The sequence below is a fragment of the Sphaeramia orbicularis genome, chromosome 22, assembly GCF_902148855.1.
Source record: "Sphaeramia orbicularis chromosome 22, fSphaOr1.1, whole genome shotgun sequence".
In the NCBI taxonomy this organism is placed as follows: Eukaryota; Metazoa; Chordata; class Actinopteri; order Kurtiformes; family Apogonidae; genus Sphaeramia; species Sphaeramia orbicularis.
In genome coordinates, this window is record NC_043978.1 from 39,473,012 (window position 1) to 39,494,253 (window position 21,242).

General features: G+C 38.8%; 1 protein-coding gene across 2 annotated transcripts in view; it reads right to left on the reverse strand.

Annotated features, from left to right (window-relative positions):
• lrfn5a (leucine rich repeat and fibronectin type III domain containing 5a) overlaps nucleotides 1-21,242 on the reverse strand; it is a 153,573-nt gene that overhangs the window by 27,819 nt on the left and 104,512 nt on the right. For both annotated transcript variants that reach the window (XM_030126156.1, XM_030126155.1), the window contains one exon: nucleotides 1,733-1,956. In XM_030126156.1, coding sequence (XP_029982016.1) covers nucleotides 1,733-1,929 — 197 coding nt within the window. In that variant the 5' untranslated portion in view covers nucleotides 1,930-1,956. The remainder of the gene's footprint in view (nucleotides 1-1,732; nucleotides 1,957-21,242) is intronic.

Here is a 21,242-nt window from a genome sequence, read left to right on the forward strand (position 1 = left end):
ATGGTTTCTGTCTGAAGCTGGCATGGATCTGTTCTTTGGGTGAGGACAGGATTAGGATAAGTCTGTTTTCAGGTACTTGAAGTGAGGGCAGAGAAGGGGGACTACTGGTGAGATGAGGGGAAACATTTATACAGTGGCAGAGGTAGGAAAACTGATCAGACCAGCTCTCATATGAAACTGCATACCCCGTGGACCAAAGACTGAGGCTAAATCTGAGCAAATACAACGTAGATATACAGCCAGGACAGGCCACCAGGTATCTGCTCTTTGCTTAGTTGGGACATGATTCAGGGACACTGTAAAGTCAGTTTACAGATACTTCAGTAGAGAATCAGACCAAACAGATTTATGGTGTTAGAGCCTCATCCACACTGTGTGCTTGAGTGATTAAAGATCAAAAATGTAATTTAACACAAATTCTGGGCTTTCACAGGACTAATTTTACCAGTTGAAATAGTTTAATAGAAGTAGAAACAAGAGCTACTGAATTACTGTGAGGTGCAACATTAGGGCTAATAACAAGAGTCAAATTTTAACTTTAATAATAGTTATAGTGAACATAAATACTCCCGATATGGAGGATTTAAAAGGCATGTTTGAATAATGCATCAGTGTGTTTGAAGGCTGCTCCTGTCCTGACACCGCTGCAATTTGCATTGACAAAAATGATCCAAGGCCAGAAAACACATTCGCTGATCCTCTGTTGAATAGTTACTGGGCAAAAACAGGTGAATGAGCTCTGTGATTGGTAGTCCTCTTGTCGCTCTCCTTCTCTTGATCTGTGTTCTTTTATTCATGCCATAGTGACCTGAGAGGATCCAATACGAACAGATGGCCACCGCAAATGTGAAAAACAAAACAAAACAAAAAAAAAATGTGGCTTTTGTACCAAGCTTGCTAATAACAACATTTTCTTTACTTCAATTAAAATATTAAAATGTTGGATAATGAAAGACATTTAGATACCTGTGGGAGATTGTAGATGTAACAGCTGCACAGCCTTGGAAATACTTTAATGAATGTTTAACCCATAAAGACCCAGGGCTACTTTTGTGGCAGTTCCCAAATATTTTTTTCTCTATATTTAACATTTCTCAAGTGATTTATCACCATTTATTCTAAAATAATCCTCCTTATTTTGCATTTTTCCAGTGAAAACATTAAATATTTCCGATATTTAATGCACTGATCATATAGATGGTCATAAAACTCACGTTAATGTTGAGGGTTATTATATCAAAAACAGAGAAAACTGAAGAAAAATTGACTTTTTTAGTCAAATCTATCAATAACTGAACATAAACCAAGTGTCTCCATCCGCTGTTATTGATCCAACCCCATGGGTTTTACTGGTGAATCAATGTTGTGAAAGATGATGGTGTTTCCATGTTGACTACAGAGCCTCTGAATGTCCAAATGGGTCATATCTGATGATCATGAAAAGAACTGCATTTTACATTATTTACATGTATTGATAGGATTAGTGGATCAACAGGTATTAAACAGTTTAGATCACTAGATGGTTTTGGTCGACAGTGGATGTTTGGGTCATGATGGGTTAAATTTATTGTAGCTGATATAACCTACTGCAAAAATCACAATCTAAATCTTTTTAATCTCTGTCATAAAGATTGTAGTGTAATTGGTGTGGTTGTAAGATAATCATAAATAGCAGAAGCGCTATCTGCCATATTAGCGGCGTGATGAACGACTTGCTTGGTTCTTGTGTTACCTTGTGACAAAGTTGTCAGCCAGCCGGAGCTCCACTGTATGCCTATCAATGTTCGGTGGTACAAACAGCAGACCTTTCTTGGCGCAGAGGGTTGCCAGATTGGGTGACAGGATCTGACAGACGCAGCGTTTGGGGCAGATCTGTGCCCGCACTGCCATGGCAACTGCAAGCATCACACACAGTAACATCCTCTCCATGGTTACCACCCCACTTGGACACAACACCTGAAAAATGAGACAAAGAGAGAATGACAAGGATGTTAATGACAGGGGGTTGTGATGCGTTTCCTCAAAGAAAAAAGACAAAAAATGCATGAAGACATTCTCCTGAAAAGGTTAATAATCATTTACTCACATAGGATCTTGATATCTGAAAGAAAATGTAGTGCACAGTGAAACTTTCTAGCATGTTTTACAATGTTGACACTGTTTAGTATGAGTTTCCTGTGCTACACCAGGCTAATAGACTATTTATCATCTAATGCACTTTCGACTTTATCAAATAAACTGTGTGCCAGTCTGAATGCTGAAAGCTATATTGAAGGTTCAGTATGTAGGATGATAAGTGCAGTATGACACAGACGGATTATTGTTGCAGGAGGTTTGCTGTTATTGCGTGGTGTTAGCTTGCACTGTGAGTTTATATCGTCACAAATCAAATAAATACTCCTGAACATTTATGACTCACATATTTGCAAGAGCACATTGTGATGAAGTTTAGGTTTCACCTATCAAACTACACCAAGTGTTTGTAATCATTTATTGTTTAATAGTTCTGCTGTGCATGTGCAAGCATACAAACACACACACACACACACACACACACGTAAATGGGGTGTCATTAGCAAGCAGCAGAGTTTGTAGTTAATTAGGAAAAGGTTTAGACAGAGAGAGAGAAGGGGTGAAGCAGAGAGAGACAAAATGCTCATTAATGACAACCTTGATTGGGGTTTGAAGGATATGGGAGAATCAGGATTAAAGGGATCACAGGGCAAACGCACACGCATATACATGCATAAGCAATTATACATCCATACACAAACATACAGGGCTGTTGAGGGTGAAAGAACAGTTAAGGTTGCATCTCAGTGGAGTTTTCTCACACTTTTATCATATTAGAAGTAACTTTGTGAGCTCTCGGCTGATGAGAGGTTTTATCAAAAAATAAATAAATAAATAAAACAGGGCCTAATTTTATCAGAACTGTGTGGTGTATAACAAATATTTTACTTCATATGAGTAAGGGTATTATTAATCAAAGGATATATGAAATTAAGAACCCCCTCCTTTTTGCCATAGCTTAGAAACTGACTAATTCATGCAAAACAATCAAATCATTGCCAGGGACAGTGGCATCACCATAACAGGCATGAGTAAACAATCACCCTGCTGTGTTTAACTAATACGAATGATGATATTTATACATGTATCAATTAAAAAAGACAACTGTGATGACTGCACTTATAATATTACTCGTGTAATTTGCTGATTCATTTCTTTAATAAAATAGTAAACGACAGGCCAGTCACTAGAGGAAAAAAATGCGTTTTGGTTGCGTTTTGCTTCCATCTGTGGTGTGAAATTCATAACTCGGTGTGTCGTCACTGCTCTTCCCAGACACAGTCAGTCAATGCAGTGACTAATAATTCCAAACTGGAAACCAAAGCCTGACCGCTGCCTGTGGTTTGCTAAGATAATTTTTAGAATTATTGACTTGAGCTGCTTCTGAATTTCATTAAACTGACAAATGATCTGTAATTCACATTGTTTAACTGACAGTCCATTAATATATTTACTCATAAGACAGCTGCATTAAAACACCAAAGGAATCAAAACCACTAATAACACAGACTGCATTCCAGTTTTACTGTTACCTTTTAAAGGTGACTGACCATGTGTCATTGCAGTGATTAGTGATGCAGTGTTTCATCTGAAAACAAACTTTTTAACCTCAATTGATGCAATGAGTAGCCTCTCATTTCTTTAACAACCATCAGTTTGAGAGCATGAAGATTAGGCAATGGCACGATTCATGAGGATCCGATTGTGAAAGAGTGGTTTTGGGAGCATGGGACATTCTTTCCACACATGAATTGACCACCACTGAGTCCAGACCTGAACCCCATGAAGGATCCCTGGGATGTGCCAGAGAAGACTTGATGCAGGGATGTTACCCTCCCATCATTAATAGAATATCGTAATGACAAATGAATACACCTCTAGATGGAAATGAATGTTGAGGCTTTTTTTTTTTTTTTGGTGACATTGCATAAGTATTGCATGGCATAAATGATGCCACAGTGAATGTATTTACAAATATCCAGTGAAGTATTTAATGTTGGACTCTTTTTTGGCCAGACAATGTATGTAGAAAGTAGACAATACCTCCACCTCCTTAAATTATATCCACCGTGCTGCATAATTCCACTTGATATAAAAAAAAAACAAGAAAAAAAAAACAACAAGTGGTGCCAGGCACAACAAACCCCGCCCCTCGCATGTATTGCAGCTTATTTTGGCATCAGTCCAGCTGATGTCATCGTGTCTGTTCGTGTGCTGATGTCTGCATATCAATTGCCTCTATATATATATGCCAAGTTTGAAGTAAAATTTATTTTAAAAAAAAAAGTCTTTTCACCTACTTTTCCCAGAATGTAACCACATCTATTCTGGGTCACTGGCAATCTATAACCCCAGTTTGGCAGGAATTCAACCAGTAGTTTTGCTGCTACAGACATGTGAAATTGTGCCCATTATAAGTAAATGTGAAAAAAAAAAAAAGATTTTAAAAATTCCTAAAAAATGTTAACCATGACCTACTGTTCCCAAAATGTAATCACATCTATTCTGGGTCACTGGCAATCTGTAAACCCAATTTGGTAGGAATTCAACCAATAGTTTTGCTGCTAGAGTGTCAACAAAGAAACAAGCAAAGAAAAAAACAAAGTGAACCAAAAACAATACCCCTTGCCTCCCTTTCGGGGGTTGGGGTTAAAAAAAAAAACAAAAAAAACACTCACACCAAGAAACAGCAGGATCTGGACTCCTGCTTTTATCATGAATAGTTTGTAGTTACTATGGGTGGAGTGAATGCTATATGAGTGTCAGTACTGTCAGTTTCATTATCACAGGGAGTGTTAATGCCTATCAGATATGGTGGATTTTAAAATGAAAACATAAAATGGATGGTATTATTAAGTGTTAACATGGATTTTTTTTTTTTTTTTCAGAGCAGTAACCTTCATTTCTGAGAAAAAGTCTTACAATGGTGAAGAGTCTTATAAAAAAAATGCAGAATAGAATCTGACAAATCTTCGAGGAGGATCGAGCTATGATGAAGACCTCCTTTGTGTTAAATTTTCTGTAAGTGTTCTGTTCGTTTTTGTGGACAGAAAGACAGAATGACCCAACTGCAACATCCCAGTCTGGCAAGAGAAAAATATACAGAGGGCTTGAAGCATAAAAATGCTTTTATAAGTTAATTTGGGTTCTGAATGCTGAAATAACCCACAGTCAGTATTCTGCCTGAATGCACAGTAGAGGCAGAAAATTGGAAGATGCTGCTCTGTTGTTCTTTAACAACATTTTAGATGAGATTCATTTAAGGTCAAATATGTAAAGTGTGATGTAAATCTAGACTGGCAGTCCCCTTCGATTATCCTTATGAAGCCAGAATGATGGAAAGAACAGTTTAGATCACAATAAATAACATTAGTGCATGTTTGGTAGGGACTATTTTCAGCCACAGATTGACACATTTTGTTTGCAAATGAGTTTTTATCTGAGATTAAGTGAAATTAAACCATGGCGTCCATGTTTATTTTCATGAATAATGGTTTTTAAAAAGACCTTTCTGATTAGCTATATTATCTATGTGTTGGTAACAACACACTATATACAAGACAGGTTAGGAGTGTGCATATGACGAAATTAGATTGTGAAGGATTAGAACGTATCAACGATCCGACAAAACAGAGAGATCATGGAATCGTCTATAATATGATGCAGTCACAGCCACAGAGTATTCAACGGCTCTGGATGTGGTTATATGCCAACGCACAGACGCATCACATCAGTTCACGTCCACGTCACGTGGATTTCACGTTGTGCAGTGGGAGTCATGGCTGACAGCAAAACAGACGAGTTGCTTCTTAAAATGAATTCCACTTCCATCGTATGGAATTGGTTTGGCTTTTTCCCAAATGACAAAGCGCAAACAACAGTCATTTGCAAAATTTGCACAAACACAGTTCGCATGGCAGATGGCAACATTACAAACCTGTTCAATCACCTGACAACAAAACTACTAGAAGATCAGCCACACCGCAGCTAGAGGCAACAGGTAGCATTTAAGAAAAGCAAATAACTTTAACACAAACATTTATTAAAGGCACTCTTTAAATGGTGAAAAGAGGTAACGGAAGCAGTGACTTTTTACTTGTCAAAAGATATGCAAAATAAGTCTCAAAGATCAATGTAAAGAATTGTGATAAAACTGAGTCATTGAGACAGGTATATTAATTTATTTATTTTATGGCAGTTGGATTGGCTTTAATGGGTCAGTTTTGGGTATAAGGTGATGATACAGCAAGAACAATCACAAAGGTCTGCAGAAAAGTATTTGGAGTTGTAATAGTAATGGACACTTGTCTATATAGCCTATTGCAGGTTAACATAAATACTGCATTTTCACTGTCTCACTGACTCTCAACCCATCTCTGAGTTCATTCACCTCTTCTTCCTAATTAAATTTCTCTATATACCTCTTTCAGTCCTGAGTGTAATTGCTGAGCTGTGATGTCGGAGGTCGTTCTACCCCTGTTTTCCTTTCCCTCTCAGTTTGAGTGTCGTAAAAGACGAACGTAAAGACAGAACCGCTGAATAGAGCGTCAGATGACTCATGCACTTGTGCTACGCAGAGAGGAAAAGGGAGAGAGCTCATGACCCTTGTGACATGAAAGCACATATCAGCTCATTAATTACACTAAGAAATGACTGGAATGAGAGCAAATGAGTGAGTGAGACAGAAATGGAAAGGGAGAATTATCAGAGAGGGAGAGAAAAAGAGAGAGATCAGAGAGCGAGCTAATTAAAATGAGTGCTGAGGTGTGAAAGGAAAAGGGGGAGAGGGACGAATTTCATTTAGTGTGAGGAGACAAGGTAGGATAGATGATGTCGCACTGACATACGTGACATGCAAATCGTATACAGTGCTGACTGAAAGGCCACAAAGACTATATGTCACTCGTCACACTCCGAAGAAAAGATTGCACCAGAACTAAGCTTAATTATATAGAAATGCCCTCACATAGAAACATGTTGCACACACTGACTTGCTCTAGCTTGAGGTGACATGTTGGACCTCCAGGATCAAATGGAATGGGGAATGATCCAAAGGGATTATGGGTAAGAAAGACAAATTAAGATATGTGTGTAGAGGTGTAAAAAATATGACTCCTTTTCACACGTGTGCACGATGCTTTAACCACGTCTTTGAAAGCCTTGTGACACTCCAGTCCTCTGAGGGTCTCCCATAAAGCCAGTTTCACCCCTTGGCTCGCTCACATATGAACAACTGGCTTCCCGGACAGCTCAAATGGATTCTCCACACGCTCCATACACTGAAACTGCTCTCAGGCTGCATTCACATCACACAGGGATAACCAGTGGAACGGCTTGGCATTTAAAAGCGACGCCTCGGAAGTATTCATACATGCATAAACTCTTTTAAGGCTGCCAAGAAACAGCGATTGGAGACGTCTGTGGTTTCTGATCAGATTTTTTACACTTAATGCACATCTAGTCAGTGAATGAAACATTTGAGGTCCTATATTTTTATAGTAAAGCATATCTCACAAAGCAATCACAGAAAGACTTACAGATTTGTGATACTTAGGCTATGACTGAGGTTTTACAGATTTGATGAAAAATTGGTCACGAACGTCTCGCACCTTTAAAATCTATTTTTTCCCCATTTACTTACAGTGGGCACAATTTCAAATGTCTGTAACAGCAAAACTATTGGTTAAATCCATACCAAATTGGGTTTATAGATTACCAGTGACCCAGAATAGATGTGGTTGCATTTTGGGAAAAGTAGGTCAAAGTTCAAATTTTTTATGAATTTTTTTAAATCTGTTTTTTCTCCCATTTACTTTTAATGGGTGAAATTTCAAATATCTATAAAAACATCAAGTTTGCTTCAATTTATTTCAAACTTGGCACATATATAGAAGCAACTGATATGCTGATATCAGCACATGCATAGACATGATGACATCAGCTGGATCAATGCCAAAATAAGCTACAATATGTGCGAGGGGTGGGGTTTGTTGTGCCTGGCACAGCAAGATGGGAAAGTACAAAACTGGGCTACACAATCATACTGCATTAATCATATAAATGTATAATGAAAAAGGAACAATAAAGTAAATATCAGTGGTATAGTGCATAGGTGCTTTCTGTAACAAAAATGGGTTTAAGAGTTGAACACATAAACTGTCCCTATGTTGAGTGAAGCAGCAATGTCAAGTATCCCAAAGGGAAGTCCTCCATAAGTACTTTATGCCAGTTCATTTTGGTAGGAGGTATATCATATATCCATGGCATGACCATGTTTTCCCTTGCTGCATAAACATGGATACTGTACAGTCTGGCAGAACTGCCAACAACTGCATCCAGACACAGATAGGGATCATTAAATGTTTTATTCAGTGCAAACATTATACTGTGTAGATTTGTAACAATCCAGTACAGAGTGTACTGTCAGAGAGTGTGTGATGACGGTGTTTTGCAGGTATTAAGGCAACCTGACAAGGTCAAAAAGAGGACAATCTGGTTTTAGGAGGTTAACTGGGTAAGAAATGGATGGAAAGGTAAGAGCCACATTCCGTAACCTAAGGTCTATTCTATGTCCATGACAGTTGGTGTGACTTTAAAGTGCAAGGCGTGTTGCCATCATCCTTACAACACAACACAAACACATATTAGTGGTAGAAAACCACTCTGTCATCATAAAGCGTCATCCAGCGGTGTGCAGGGCTCTTTACTGAGGAGTGTCAGGTAGTTTACTATGGTACTTGTGGTGTTAAAATACATTAGTCATGTCAGAGTTAGGAAAACACTTCATATGGTGAAGTGTTCAACAGTCTCAGAGCGCTGTGCTCATGTTGAGGATGGTGATGTTGTTTACAGGAACAAGTACTATCCAAGCTGCACCAAAATGAAACGCATACACACACACATAAAGAGAGAGAGAGAGAGAGAATCACCCTCCAGATTTAAAGTGACATAGAAAATTAGATCATTACAGAGCCGGACTGCATAAGTCTATCTCTGAGAGTATTTGTAGATTACTGCACAGATATTACGATGGTGGTGCAAATTCTTCGGCTCATGCACATTCTTCCCTCATTTGTCAGATTCCTGCTTGCTGCAGCAGAATACAGTAATATGAGATTATCTAATACATATCTCAGTCATTTCATTTGACATGGTGCATTTGGTCCAGTTTATTTCAATCAGCTGTTATTGAATGTGGCATGCAAAGATTAAGATCATGTATGGCCTTCCCCTATTTCATATCATTAATTGTAAATGGTTATTGTATATGAATAGGTGTATTGTACAGCCGTTTAGTTTCAGTGTGTTCACCATGGTTACAGTGTGCGTCATTTGGGCCTTAATAGGGTTATATGTGTTACTTTCATTCCAAATTGCAGGGGAAATTTGCAAACCGTAAGACATTTACGGCAATCAGAAACACCAACAAATCGATGTCACTGAGTAAAATATAAATTACAAACTTAATTGTTTACACACATCTGTATTATGGTATCATCATGTTTTCTTCTTCAAACAAAACATCAAATAACTTTATACCTTCATAATTAAACTCACCAGTGTATAAGAAACGATATCATTCAGCATCAAACTTCATTCTTTTCATTTAGAGCCGTGTCCAGTGATGAAAACGGCAACAGTGCTTCTACCTTTTTATCACTTTGTCACTTTCTTTGATTTTAAATGTTGTTTCTACACTGTGGCCAAAGTCCCTGTGGCGTTTTTCTCACTGTGAGAGAGAGGTAGAATGACCTACTACTGCCAAGTCCATTGTTTATATCTCTACAGTCCAATGCATGGACACTGTAACGATAATTTAGATAACTGAAAACATTTTAAAGTTGAAATGAAATGAGGTTAAATATAAAATCGGTCATTCAGTGGTAAACGAAATTTGAAATAATTCCATCAGTTTTTCAAAAATATGTATTATTTTTTCACCAGTACAATGTACATTCTGTAATCTTACTAGAAAACCCTTTTTTGTGACTTTAAGCATACACTTTGGTTATTTGTACAAAAAGCACTAAAGCTCAAGTCATTTAACGAGTCTCCTGGCTTCCTGCACTCCCTCTTCCACTCCTGTGGATTTGTTTTTTGTGTGTCCACAAGAGCAAACCTGATGGTTAAACTAATGGCTTTACCCACTTGAACAACAGGGGTCAGCAGCTGCCTAAATACATCACAATTACTATTTATTTAATTAGTGCACTTCAAGACTGAATGAGCCCTGAGCACAGCCAAACACACAAACAAATAGAGGGAAGATCTAGAAGCCCTGAGTGCACCTATATGAGCACACACACACACACACACACACACACACACACACACACGTACACAAACAAACAATCACCGGTATACGAAAACACACACAGACAAGTAAACAGAATCCCACCCACACATATGCTCTACTCTCATCTGTATGGGTGCTGTGCATGCAAGACACAAGACAAATACAATCTGCATAACTTCAGGCAGGTAAACACACACAAACACAAGCACAAAGATTCATACACACCTAGACATGCACAAACCAAAAGCATCCGACTAATTCCAATCAATTCACTTTGCTAGTATTGACTTGCAAATCATATTTATATTATTACCCATATGCATGTTTTCATTGTGTCAGGGCTGGCACATTCTTCCATAACCTGCCTCCTCCCTCTCCTCTCCATCACTATCTGCTCCTCCTGACTGAATTAGTTTTAATGGGTGAAATCAAACCAATCAAGGCAGATACAGGCAGACAGATGATTTATAGGAGTACATGAGCTGCCAGGAATACGAGACGATCACAGTCAAGGTCAGTGTGATAGCAGTGAAATGAGAGAACACACAAATGGAAACACACATGCAAGCCCAAACACTTACACGCCAATGCAAATGTATGTATTCGGATGCACACACACACACACACACACACACACACACACACACACAGCAGCATACATTAGATATAGTGTATCTAGCGCACATGCACTACTTGAGTATTGATTTTAGGTCCAGTTATAAACACACTCATACACTTTATGTGAATGACTGGAAAACAAAGAGAATAAGTGCAAGAAAAAAAAAGTGGACGGAGAGAGAGGAGGATGTGTAATAGGAGATCTTGGCAGTAAGAGCCTAACCACGGTACTTTAAGTGCCTGATTCATGGCGGTGCTGTTTAATGTCTGGTCCACAACGCTTTTTCTGCACCATTACATCACAGCACGATTTTTCAAAACACGGCAGAGCGCATCCATCACTGGTTATCAGATGATATCGTGTTCACAAGACAATTTCCATGCCATAACATTACTATCACTACCCCTCAAAGTGCATGTGAGTGCATACATCAGTGATGCTGAGAAATATCTGATTTAAAACGGTTGTTGCTTTATGATAGATCGAGGGCTTGCGGTGCCATTAACGTGCATCTCCTATCCTAAAATGTAAAGCAGTCTATACGTCATGAGCCCTTGATACAATCTAAAACATGAAATTCAACAGTATACGGCTTTTCTCAAGTGCTAAGAGGAGAAGATGAGCTGTTAACTACCACAGACACATCCTGAAAGGTGCCCTGCCACACAAAACTGTTTTTACTTGTATTTTTTTTAAATATGTTAGGTCCATAGGTGTTTGTGTTAGTGATGTCCTGATCTGGATTTTTTTTGCTTCCAATCCGATTTTTTTCAGGATTAGTTTTGCTGATACCAATCTGATACTGATCCGATACTGACTTTTTACAACGAAATTTTGATTTAAATTTGGAGTCATTATTTATAGGTTATAATGCTATTATTTTACTTGACATCTCAATTGGGCTGAATGTGGAACCTGAACTAAAACAACTATGACACCTTTGACTTTTAATAACTTCAATATAATTTTTGCACTTTCCAAATTCATACTGTGGGACAAATTAGAACCTTTGGCATCCCGGTTTTAGCACGAAGGCCATATGTTTGCCACTGCTGTAGCGAGTCTCTGGACAGGTCCCTCCAGGGATTATCTGGGGATGTGTTCCATGCTGTACGTTAGTGATGCGCAAATCAGCGGGTTACTTGTGGGGCGGGTTGGGTCGGGTCAAATAATTCCACAAAAGCCCCACTGGTTGAGAAAAACCCAACTCACACATTACTACCGGACCATAAAGGTGAAAGTAAAACTTACAGACGTTTTACTAATTCCTCTAAGCCTCCCGCCATTGTGAAGCTAATTTTCTTTCTGCCTACCTTTGGAAACTTTAATTTGAGGGACCATGATGTGTGTTTACAACCCCCCTCAGAACCGGATCCGGATCGGCCCAATCTCGTGACTAAATCGTGTCCTCTAAAAAATGCCAGATCGGCAGCCGACACCAACCTTTACATCGAATTGGGACATCCCTAGTTTGTGTTATGAAGTGAATTTGAAAATGAACCACTACCTCCTCTGTCTGCTATTGCCACTGAAAAGAAACAAGCAAAGAAATCAGGTTAATTAGAAAAGCTGGTCAGTGTGACGTGTTAATGCTTGAGCTCATTACTATTCATGAGCTCTCCTAGGTGAGACCACATCCACAGAATATATCTAGCTCAATGTTAGTTGTCATATACAGCAAGCTGGGTCACCGGAAAGGGGGGGTAAACACGACCAAATTCATGGGGCCCAGCATCCCCGTGGGCCCATAGAGCAGTGGAGGGGGGTCCAGTGGATACAGGTTAGAAGTTGTGAAAATTCCGTGTAAGGTCCGTTGTACAAGAGAGGCATAGAAACCAGGAGTCAGAGGTTCAAAGCATGTTAAGTTTCACTTTCGGTTTTCGCCACTTCCTCTACTTGTTGCACAGGGTAAAGGATGCTGAAAAGCCAGGCTCTCATTGGCTAGCTGTTAGCCAATCAAGCAAATTAGCATGTTGAATATTCATGAGAACTAGCGGAAATCGAGCTGAGTCTTCCAGCAGGCTTTCTATACCACGTTAGCATTTTTTCCCCACAAAAAAAAGTTGCAGTCCATGGTAGAACTTCAGACATGACCCCAAAAGTAATGAAATATGTGTGGTAGGGCACCTTTAAAAAAATAACATGAAAAGAAACCGAAACCTTTTTCTCATGCAGGAACAGATCAGTACAGCTTGTAAAATTCCACACTGCATGTTCAGTGCAACAGTACTTCAATGCACACAGCAGTCACATGTCTAACGTATAGCCTCTAAGAAACATACATTGTGTACAGTCTCAAGTGCAGCTCTAGGGCAGAGCACTGATCCTTGGCATTGCTCTCTTAAGGTTAACACGCTTCGTGTCTGCTGGCTGTGTGTGTTTTAACCAGCGTCACAAACAGGATTCATAACGGAAGCATTCGTCACAGGACTACCCTTTGCCACAGTAAAGTATTAAGAGGCTGAATCCCTTTTGAAATGCAGCAGCCTTTTGATAAAAGCTGGTTTGGGATTTTGGGATCTAGCCTTTGCTCGAAAAACACACTCTGTGCTCACATAATCAAAAAGAAACCAGGCTACTTTCAGACTGTAAGTGAAGCCTAGCTCGGATGTGGTGCATTTAAGGCCACTGCATAAACCTTAAATGAGTGATCAAATTGTGTATGGCTGTGTATGTTGTTGAAATAAACATCTGTAATGTCAGATAAACTTTGTGAGACTAGAAACACCAAGCAGCACAAGCGCCACATGCATAAATATGCCTTAGCACAGAATGATGGGATTCCCATCCAGTACACAAATGAGTTTTAAACTATTAGCACTGAGCTGCGCCGAGATACTGATATTTAAAGGCCATTAGATGCTACACCAAACTGAGGGATTCATTAACTAACAGTTTAATGTGTATTTAACTTTAATGCGCTACAGTTTATACAGTTGTACAGAGTCACACTTTTAATTCTGAGCTCTGAGGTTTGTTTAAAAATATACAAACACTCTTCTATCAAGGTCACTGGGTGATTACAGTGCTCTCACACACCAAAAACCATCACTCCACTGTCAGAATGACTGCAACTGATGAGACGGTTGTGAAAATGTCTAAGGATTTGTTGGTCGTACAATACGCCGGGCTGCACTAAAAGCCAAAGGAAGTGAACCGGCCAGACATTTGTGCAGTAGATCTCATCATCCCAAACACAATGAAGGACCTTCTTGCTGTGATGATTTTCTGTTGTGCTGCTGTGTGTTTTCATCCTCTCAGAGGCATTCTAAGTGTTTGATGTTGATAAAATAACACCATTCATTTCAAACTGTCATCGAAATGGCTACAGCACATAGATATATTTCCCCACCAGAAAAGAAGAAGTAGGTGAAAGAAAAAAAAAAACTATTAATCTGTCTTGTCATCACAAATACAATTTATTCACATTGGCATTTACACCAGGGGCAGCATGTATGTAGATGGAAATGCGGTAAATGCGTAACAACAAAAAGCTTTTCTGAGCCCCTGCTGAGACTAAATCTGCCAAATACACTCTCCTTCATGATACCACATCTTCTTGTCTCATTCATACACCTTACCACGTCGCACATATATGTCGGAGAGTCTTATATTCTTTGAAGGCATTTATCTCAAAGCAACAACAAGAATTTTACAAAGACCTCCCAAAACCTAAACAGTCTCAGGCAACCAAAAGCATCTACTGATTTAAGATGTTTAAGAACTTTTGAGCCACTGTCTTGTCTATATATGTTTGTGGATTTTTGTAGGTTATGTATGCATTTGTATTTGTTGTGTGTGTAATTAATAGAGCCCGACTGATATGGGATTTTTGGGGCCGATGCCAATACCGATTTTTGGGGACTAAAAAAAGCCTATATCCAATATATCGGCCGTTATCTGATATTGGCCGATAACTGATATATTGGCATATATATGAAATAAGAACACTGATCTACACAGGATATAATAATCTTATATTAGATAATTGTGGACAGGTGGATTAACAGTTGCATAAATCTTTGTTTATTTGACAAAGATAGTTTACACAGCTTTCAAATGCAAACGATGCAATCACAAAAAGAATTAGAGCAAAAAATATGACTTACCACACAATTATGTTTCCACTAACAAATTTTGATGCGTCTGCCTCACGGCACTACAACTTCCCATGTGGACTAAGGACTAAACTGAGCATGTGCAGAGTGAATTAGGTGAGTCCTAAGTTGTTCCTGATTGGAGCAACAGCAAGAGTTACAACTGACCTGTGTTACAACTGTCCCTGGTCTCCCCTACACTATTAACCCCCAGGCCTGCTGGCAGAATGAAACTGTGAGGCAGACAGGAAGTGCATGGACATGGGTGTGTGGGGGGGGTTGAATACTTTATAAGACAGGGGGTCCGTGATTTTCGGGGAGGGGGGGATTTAGCGGTCCATCCACATCAGAGCGCGCGGTAGCGGTTCCTGATTTTCGCCAATGGGGGAGGGTGATAGCGTCATTGTCCGAGCAGGAGTGAAAGTGAAACTAACTCGCTTTACTGTTCGTCTGACTCTCCATGTCGCACACACACACACACACACACACACACACACAGGAGCAGCGAGCGACAAAATCTCCGTGCAGCAAAAATTAATATATCGGCCACATCGGCTACATATTGGCCGATGTTGATTAATCGGTGAAACGCTATAATCGGCCCAATTAATAGGCCGGCCGATTAATCGGTCGGGCTCTAGTAATTAACCTTACTTTTCTTTTCTTATATTATTTTTATAATATCACTGTGTTCTTTGGTATCCCATGACACATTCTTACATCTTGGGCTCACTGTTGGTATTCTTGCTCTCTGAGTCCATTCCAGTAATATTGTATAACCTGAACTACCTCTGTTGGACTTAATTTGTTAAATGGGAATGAAAATGAAAATAAAAATTTGATGGTTTGAGTCACTAATCCTATCAATACATATAGAAAAATCAGATAAAATGCAGTTTCACAGATTTTCAGCTGCATTAAAAATGACCCATTTGAACCTTCAGAGTCTATGTAGTTAAAATGGAAATGTCATTGATTTGCCAATAAAACTCTGTTAGTTTGCATGCCGCAGCTGTTGTAGATGCTTGTTTTTATACTCGGTTTTGTTGGAAAAGTCACTTTTGCTTCAGTTTTCTCTGTTTGGATTTTATGACCTTTTATAAACATCTGCATGGTCAGTAAATTAAATACAGTAGTGATACATCCCTTAGAGGAAAAAGTCGTGTGGAAGTCACTACAAAAAATAGTTCCTCGCTCTCTATTTTCAACCTTGCAAGCACTGACTGTTTTCTGTTTTTCATTTAATATATACTATAAGATAAACCACAAGTGTACAGTCGGTAGTGAATAAATGTTATCCTTTTAAGTCATTCACAGCTTGCTGACCTGTGAATTTCTTAATGGAGTAACACTGTCTTCATTTGGCTGCCCACGTCTTCTGCATTTGCTAAAAATACTGTACAAATACAAGTGTTCAAGCAGAAAGGTTTTGAGCTGTTTGAGGTCCACATGGGAACACAGCAGTCAATAACAAGCCAAATAAGCACACATAAAAAGGCTAATCTGGATGAATATTTTACATCACAGCATGGTCTGATATGAAATATAAAAGTGATGTGGGTAAGATAGGGCAAAATGGCAGTGACTAAAAAGAAATGTAAAGGCGGTAATTAAAAGGCTACAAGGGAAGAAGAAACAGAAAGGGTGTATTTTCATAATAGGCTCTCTGGGGTGAAAAAAAAAATACTCATGAATTGGGAAAGAGCAATGAATATTTTATTTAAGAAATCCAAATTGGGTCAGGCTGTTTTATATTAAAATATAAAAGAAACACAGAGTGACAGTAATGGACTCGACTGTAATCGAAGAGATCGCGGTCGACTGACAGAGGTAGAAAACCAGACACGTACAAGAGAAGACAATGTTTCCATCTAAGTGTCGAGACAATTCCAAACAAACTTCTGAAATGGCATAAAAAGCAAGTTAGATCCATTTTCCTGACTTTACAGCTTCATGGGACATTTCCGTTTTTAAGACAGATCTATTTAGATTAATCAAGGAACATATTTAACATTAACATTGGTATGTCACATATGTTTCTATACAGTAAATGTTTTCATAGTCCTATTTATGTTATATAATTAAAGCAAATAACTGAACCTTATTGCTTTCTAGAGGCATTGCACAAATGACCCAGCTAATAAAGAAAAATACCTCATAACACTGCATAAATTTACAATTAGGTGGCAATATAAACTGAAGAAAATACGCTGCATTTAATGACAATATAATCTAATAGAGAGAAAATAAGTAATATAAGAGCAGGTCATAAGAGCAAGAACTATTTTTCTCTGGTTACAGGAAAATGAAATGATGCCCTCAAATAAACAGCATTCAGTTCGTCAAAGTACATCACCAAACTTTTACAGTGGAACTTTTAATGAGATAAACCTAAGGCAAACAGAATCATCCACTAAACAAAAAGGACAAGTTCCATGTTTTGGTCAGTGCCTTTATCCAACAAATTATAAATCCTTCTGTGTACAATAGTCCCCAGGCTATCTCCTCCTATAAAGCAGTCTATATCTGTTGGATTCTTGGACTCCTCCTTATGTTCAGCTGTTGTAAACACTACCATAAACCACTTTAACTCTCATTCCCTCTTCCTCTATTGGTCAGTTTAGAAAAAAAGTGTCAGGGAATTGCCTCGGGTTGCCAGAGCACAACAGACTAAATGCTTGAAAATCTTAGATACGAGTCTTCTGAGAACACACAGCTCTAATACTTGAACAAAACGAAGGAACTGGCATTATTTAAGATATTTTTATGCAAAATACAAGTAATTAAACATGCATATGCTCTGATTTTGTTCAGAGGTAAATTGTATTAAAGGGCTATTAAGTTTTTCTTTTTTTTTTCTTTTTTATACCTGTCTGGTCAATAAGTCAGAAAACAAATACTTATTGACTGTTCATTCTTCTCTAAATGGCAGTTTGGATGCAATGCAGTGTCTGTGCACATACACACACACACACACACACACACTGCAGGATCATTCACTCGCCCCCACTCTACTATTCTGCACATTTGTGTGGGGAGCTTAACATCTGACAGCATGTGACACTGTTTTAGTAACAAATCTACAGTGTACATTGATGTTGATACGAGTCTGAAATTGGTATTTAATTAGCTATTTGTGTGTGTCGGTTCAGTTGTGTTACTCTGGAAATGTCTCAGTTGCGCCAATAAAGCATATTTGATTTGAATGGAAGAAGAAAGAGAGCAGGAGAGGCAGATAGAGAGAAAGGTGGGAGGATGACAAACACTTTCCATCATCATCCTGGAGGCAAGAGGAGGCTGCATGCTTACATAAGAATACACACACAAAACACACATATGGGTGTCCACACACATACACACACACACACACACACGAATCTCATTTATGTTTGTTTATATGCAGATCACTAAATGGCATTGGGCTGCGGAGCAAAGTATTGTGGGAGGGCATGGCAAACATATTATGGCATGAGCTTGTAATGACACATTGTTAGTTTATGTGTCTGTGTTTGTGTGTGGTGTCTGAAAATAGCCTGTGTGAGAGAGCACCGAGGAATGTGGAAGCATAAATCGCTGTCTCTCTCATCTCTGTGCCTATCTGTCATCTTATTTTCTACTGTACTGCACTGGCAACTTTGACAGGAGCGATATCAGTAAGTGTGTGTGTGTGTGTGTAAGCGAGAGACTGCAGTTAAATTGATAACCAAGAAGCAGCCATTTTTCATCATCCAAACAATTAAAAATAAAACAGCAATATTCTCGCTGGGAAACCAGGCTGTGAATCTCACTGAAAGGATGTTCCTAACGTGAACATGAGCAGTTTCGTTTTCCGCTTCCAGGCTTGTGGGAGCTCAGAGCCCATCACACCATTCCCATTCCCACCACCTCCCCTTCATATCACAGCTATTGACTTCTGTTGGTACAGAAGCAATCAAACGGCTGCAGCCTCTAACATGCACACAAATAATCCCTAAACACCTCAGCAGTTTTCAGTGTTACCTTGCACATAAATTTCCAGAACGTCCTAAAATTCCACCTAAAAAAATATCCAATTAGACATTTGAGGAAAAATATGTTTTGCTTTAAAAGTGCCTGCTGTGTGTTTAGACTCTAGAGGTTAAGCTAACTTTGCACCTTACCTTACTGTTCCAGAAATTCACACTGCAGTCTGCACTAGCCTCCAAACATTCTCTCAATAAACACTATTTCTACGCAAATCAATAACAAAGTTGCAGAAAATCAAAGGAAACCAGGAACATATAGCCCTCGGGTGGTCCAACAGTCATGGTAAAAAATAAAGTTTCAGATAACCTCAATTAGAACCCTGCATTAGCTTTTGGCATTCAAAAGATGATTTAGGAAAACATTTGGAGGAAAAAGGAGATGTTTTAGAGGTTGCACAAAGCCTGTACATCAGGGCATGGTTTGAAGCCCCATCACCAGCGAAAGCCCCTGCAAATGATTTGGCATTCCTTAAAAAGTTGTCACAGTATGAAAATTCAGTTGTCAAGAAAGCAGCCTTAACAGCTTTCGGCCGACATCTTTGGTACTTGAGTGAAGAACTGGTTGGCCTGGCATTCTGTGACTCCAGTGTGACACAAGAGCAGAAGCAGCTGATGGTTCACAACATGATGGAAAATGAAGGTTCAGAGGTTCCACTAAAGCGTTGGGATGCCCTTAATCAAGCAGATTATGAAGGGAAGCAGATCAGTGATTTTGTCACCACCAGCACCATGGGTTTCTTTGAAACTCTGGATCTGCCACAAACATTCTTCAGAATTCCTTCAGAAGACTGGGCTGATGATGAAGACTTTCAGAAGGCTGCTAAAATTGTGCATTCCAGAAAAGTTGTCAGTGATGTTGCTGAAAGAGGGGTGAAGCTTATTCAAGACTTCAACTGTAGCTGAACAAAAAATGAAGATCAGAAACAGTACTTGCTCCAAGTTGTCAAAGAACACAGGAACATTTTTTGTAATTTCAATAAAGCAATAGTGGTTGCTGGACTTTCTAAGTAACATTTTTATGCAAGTTGCATTTTGATTTTGAGAATAAAATTACAAATTATTCTAATATGCCTTATTCATTTGGCTAGTTAGCTTCACGTGTCTTGTGCAACCTCTAAATATTAATTAATTTGCATAAAATTTGGACTGAAGTAATTTGGCCAGATATGGAACTAAATGCAGGGTTCTAATCCAGAGAATCTTAAAAAAAAATGTTTTGGACCACCCTAATGTAGCCCCCTGCTCTGACCATTATAGCTAACTTGATAGAATTTAATGGTGCAACATCCTTTTATCCATGTGTGTGCACTAGTTTAGTCTAGTTACAGTTATTTAGTAAGTAAGTAACTAAATCTGTCCTTTTTTTAATAATAGTACCCACCTATGTGTGTGTCCAACTTGAGACTTTACAGCCCTTTTGCTGGGGAATCTTTTTTTGTTGTTGTTTGTTTTTGTCTAATTTTCTAATTTCCTATATTCATTTGCATTTTGCAAGCTGTGCCATAATTTCCTCATGTTGCAGTCGATGTGTTTTACAGGCGACAGCCAGTGTAATTAGATGAAAACATAGATTGTCAGTCATGTTATTTGTCATTGCTATAAGGATTAATGGAAAGTACATTTTATTGGCTAATTTACACTTCGCAGTGCGATTACTGTGAGAGTAGTGCCACTATGGGATTACTGCATCATTGCCATTGAAAAAGCTGTTTATTTTTATTTGCACTACATCACTCCCCCCCCCCCCCATTTTTTTCAGACTGCCTTCTCTTCCATACAATTCCCTATTGTGCTGTTGAGTTTAGTTATGTTGACAGAAACAGGGGTCTGGGGGCTCTGGCTGTGGTAGTGGTGGGGCTTCTTCTAGTTTTCACATTACTGACTTAATGCCACCATAATCTTTGAATTTATCCCCATCAGTTAGTAATTAATGAGCAGTAACTTACTTTTAGTACCGGGAAAAGTCAGTGAAACACAGTATTGGCAGATCCATCAATAGTCAGAGCTCAGCATTGACAGCCATGAGAGAGAAGGTCAATCACCAATAAGGGACAGCTACATGTATTGACTTTTATCAAATATCTGCAGCACTCCATTTCTGCACAAGGCCGGGTTGAAAATAAGAGCGACTGTCTGCCATCACCTTGAAGTAA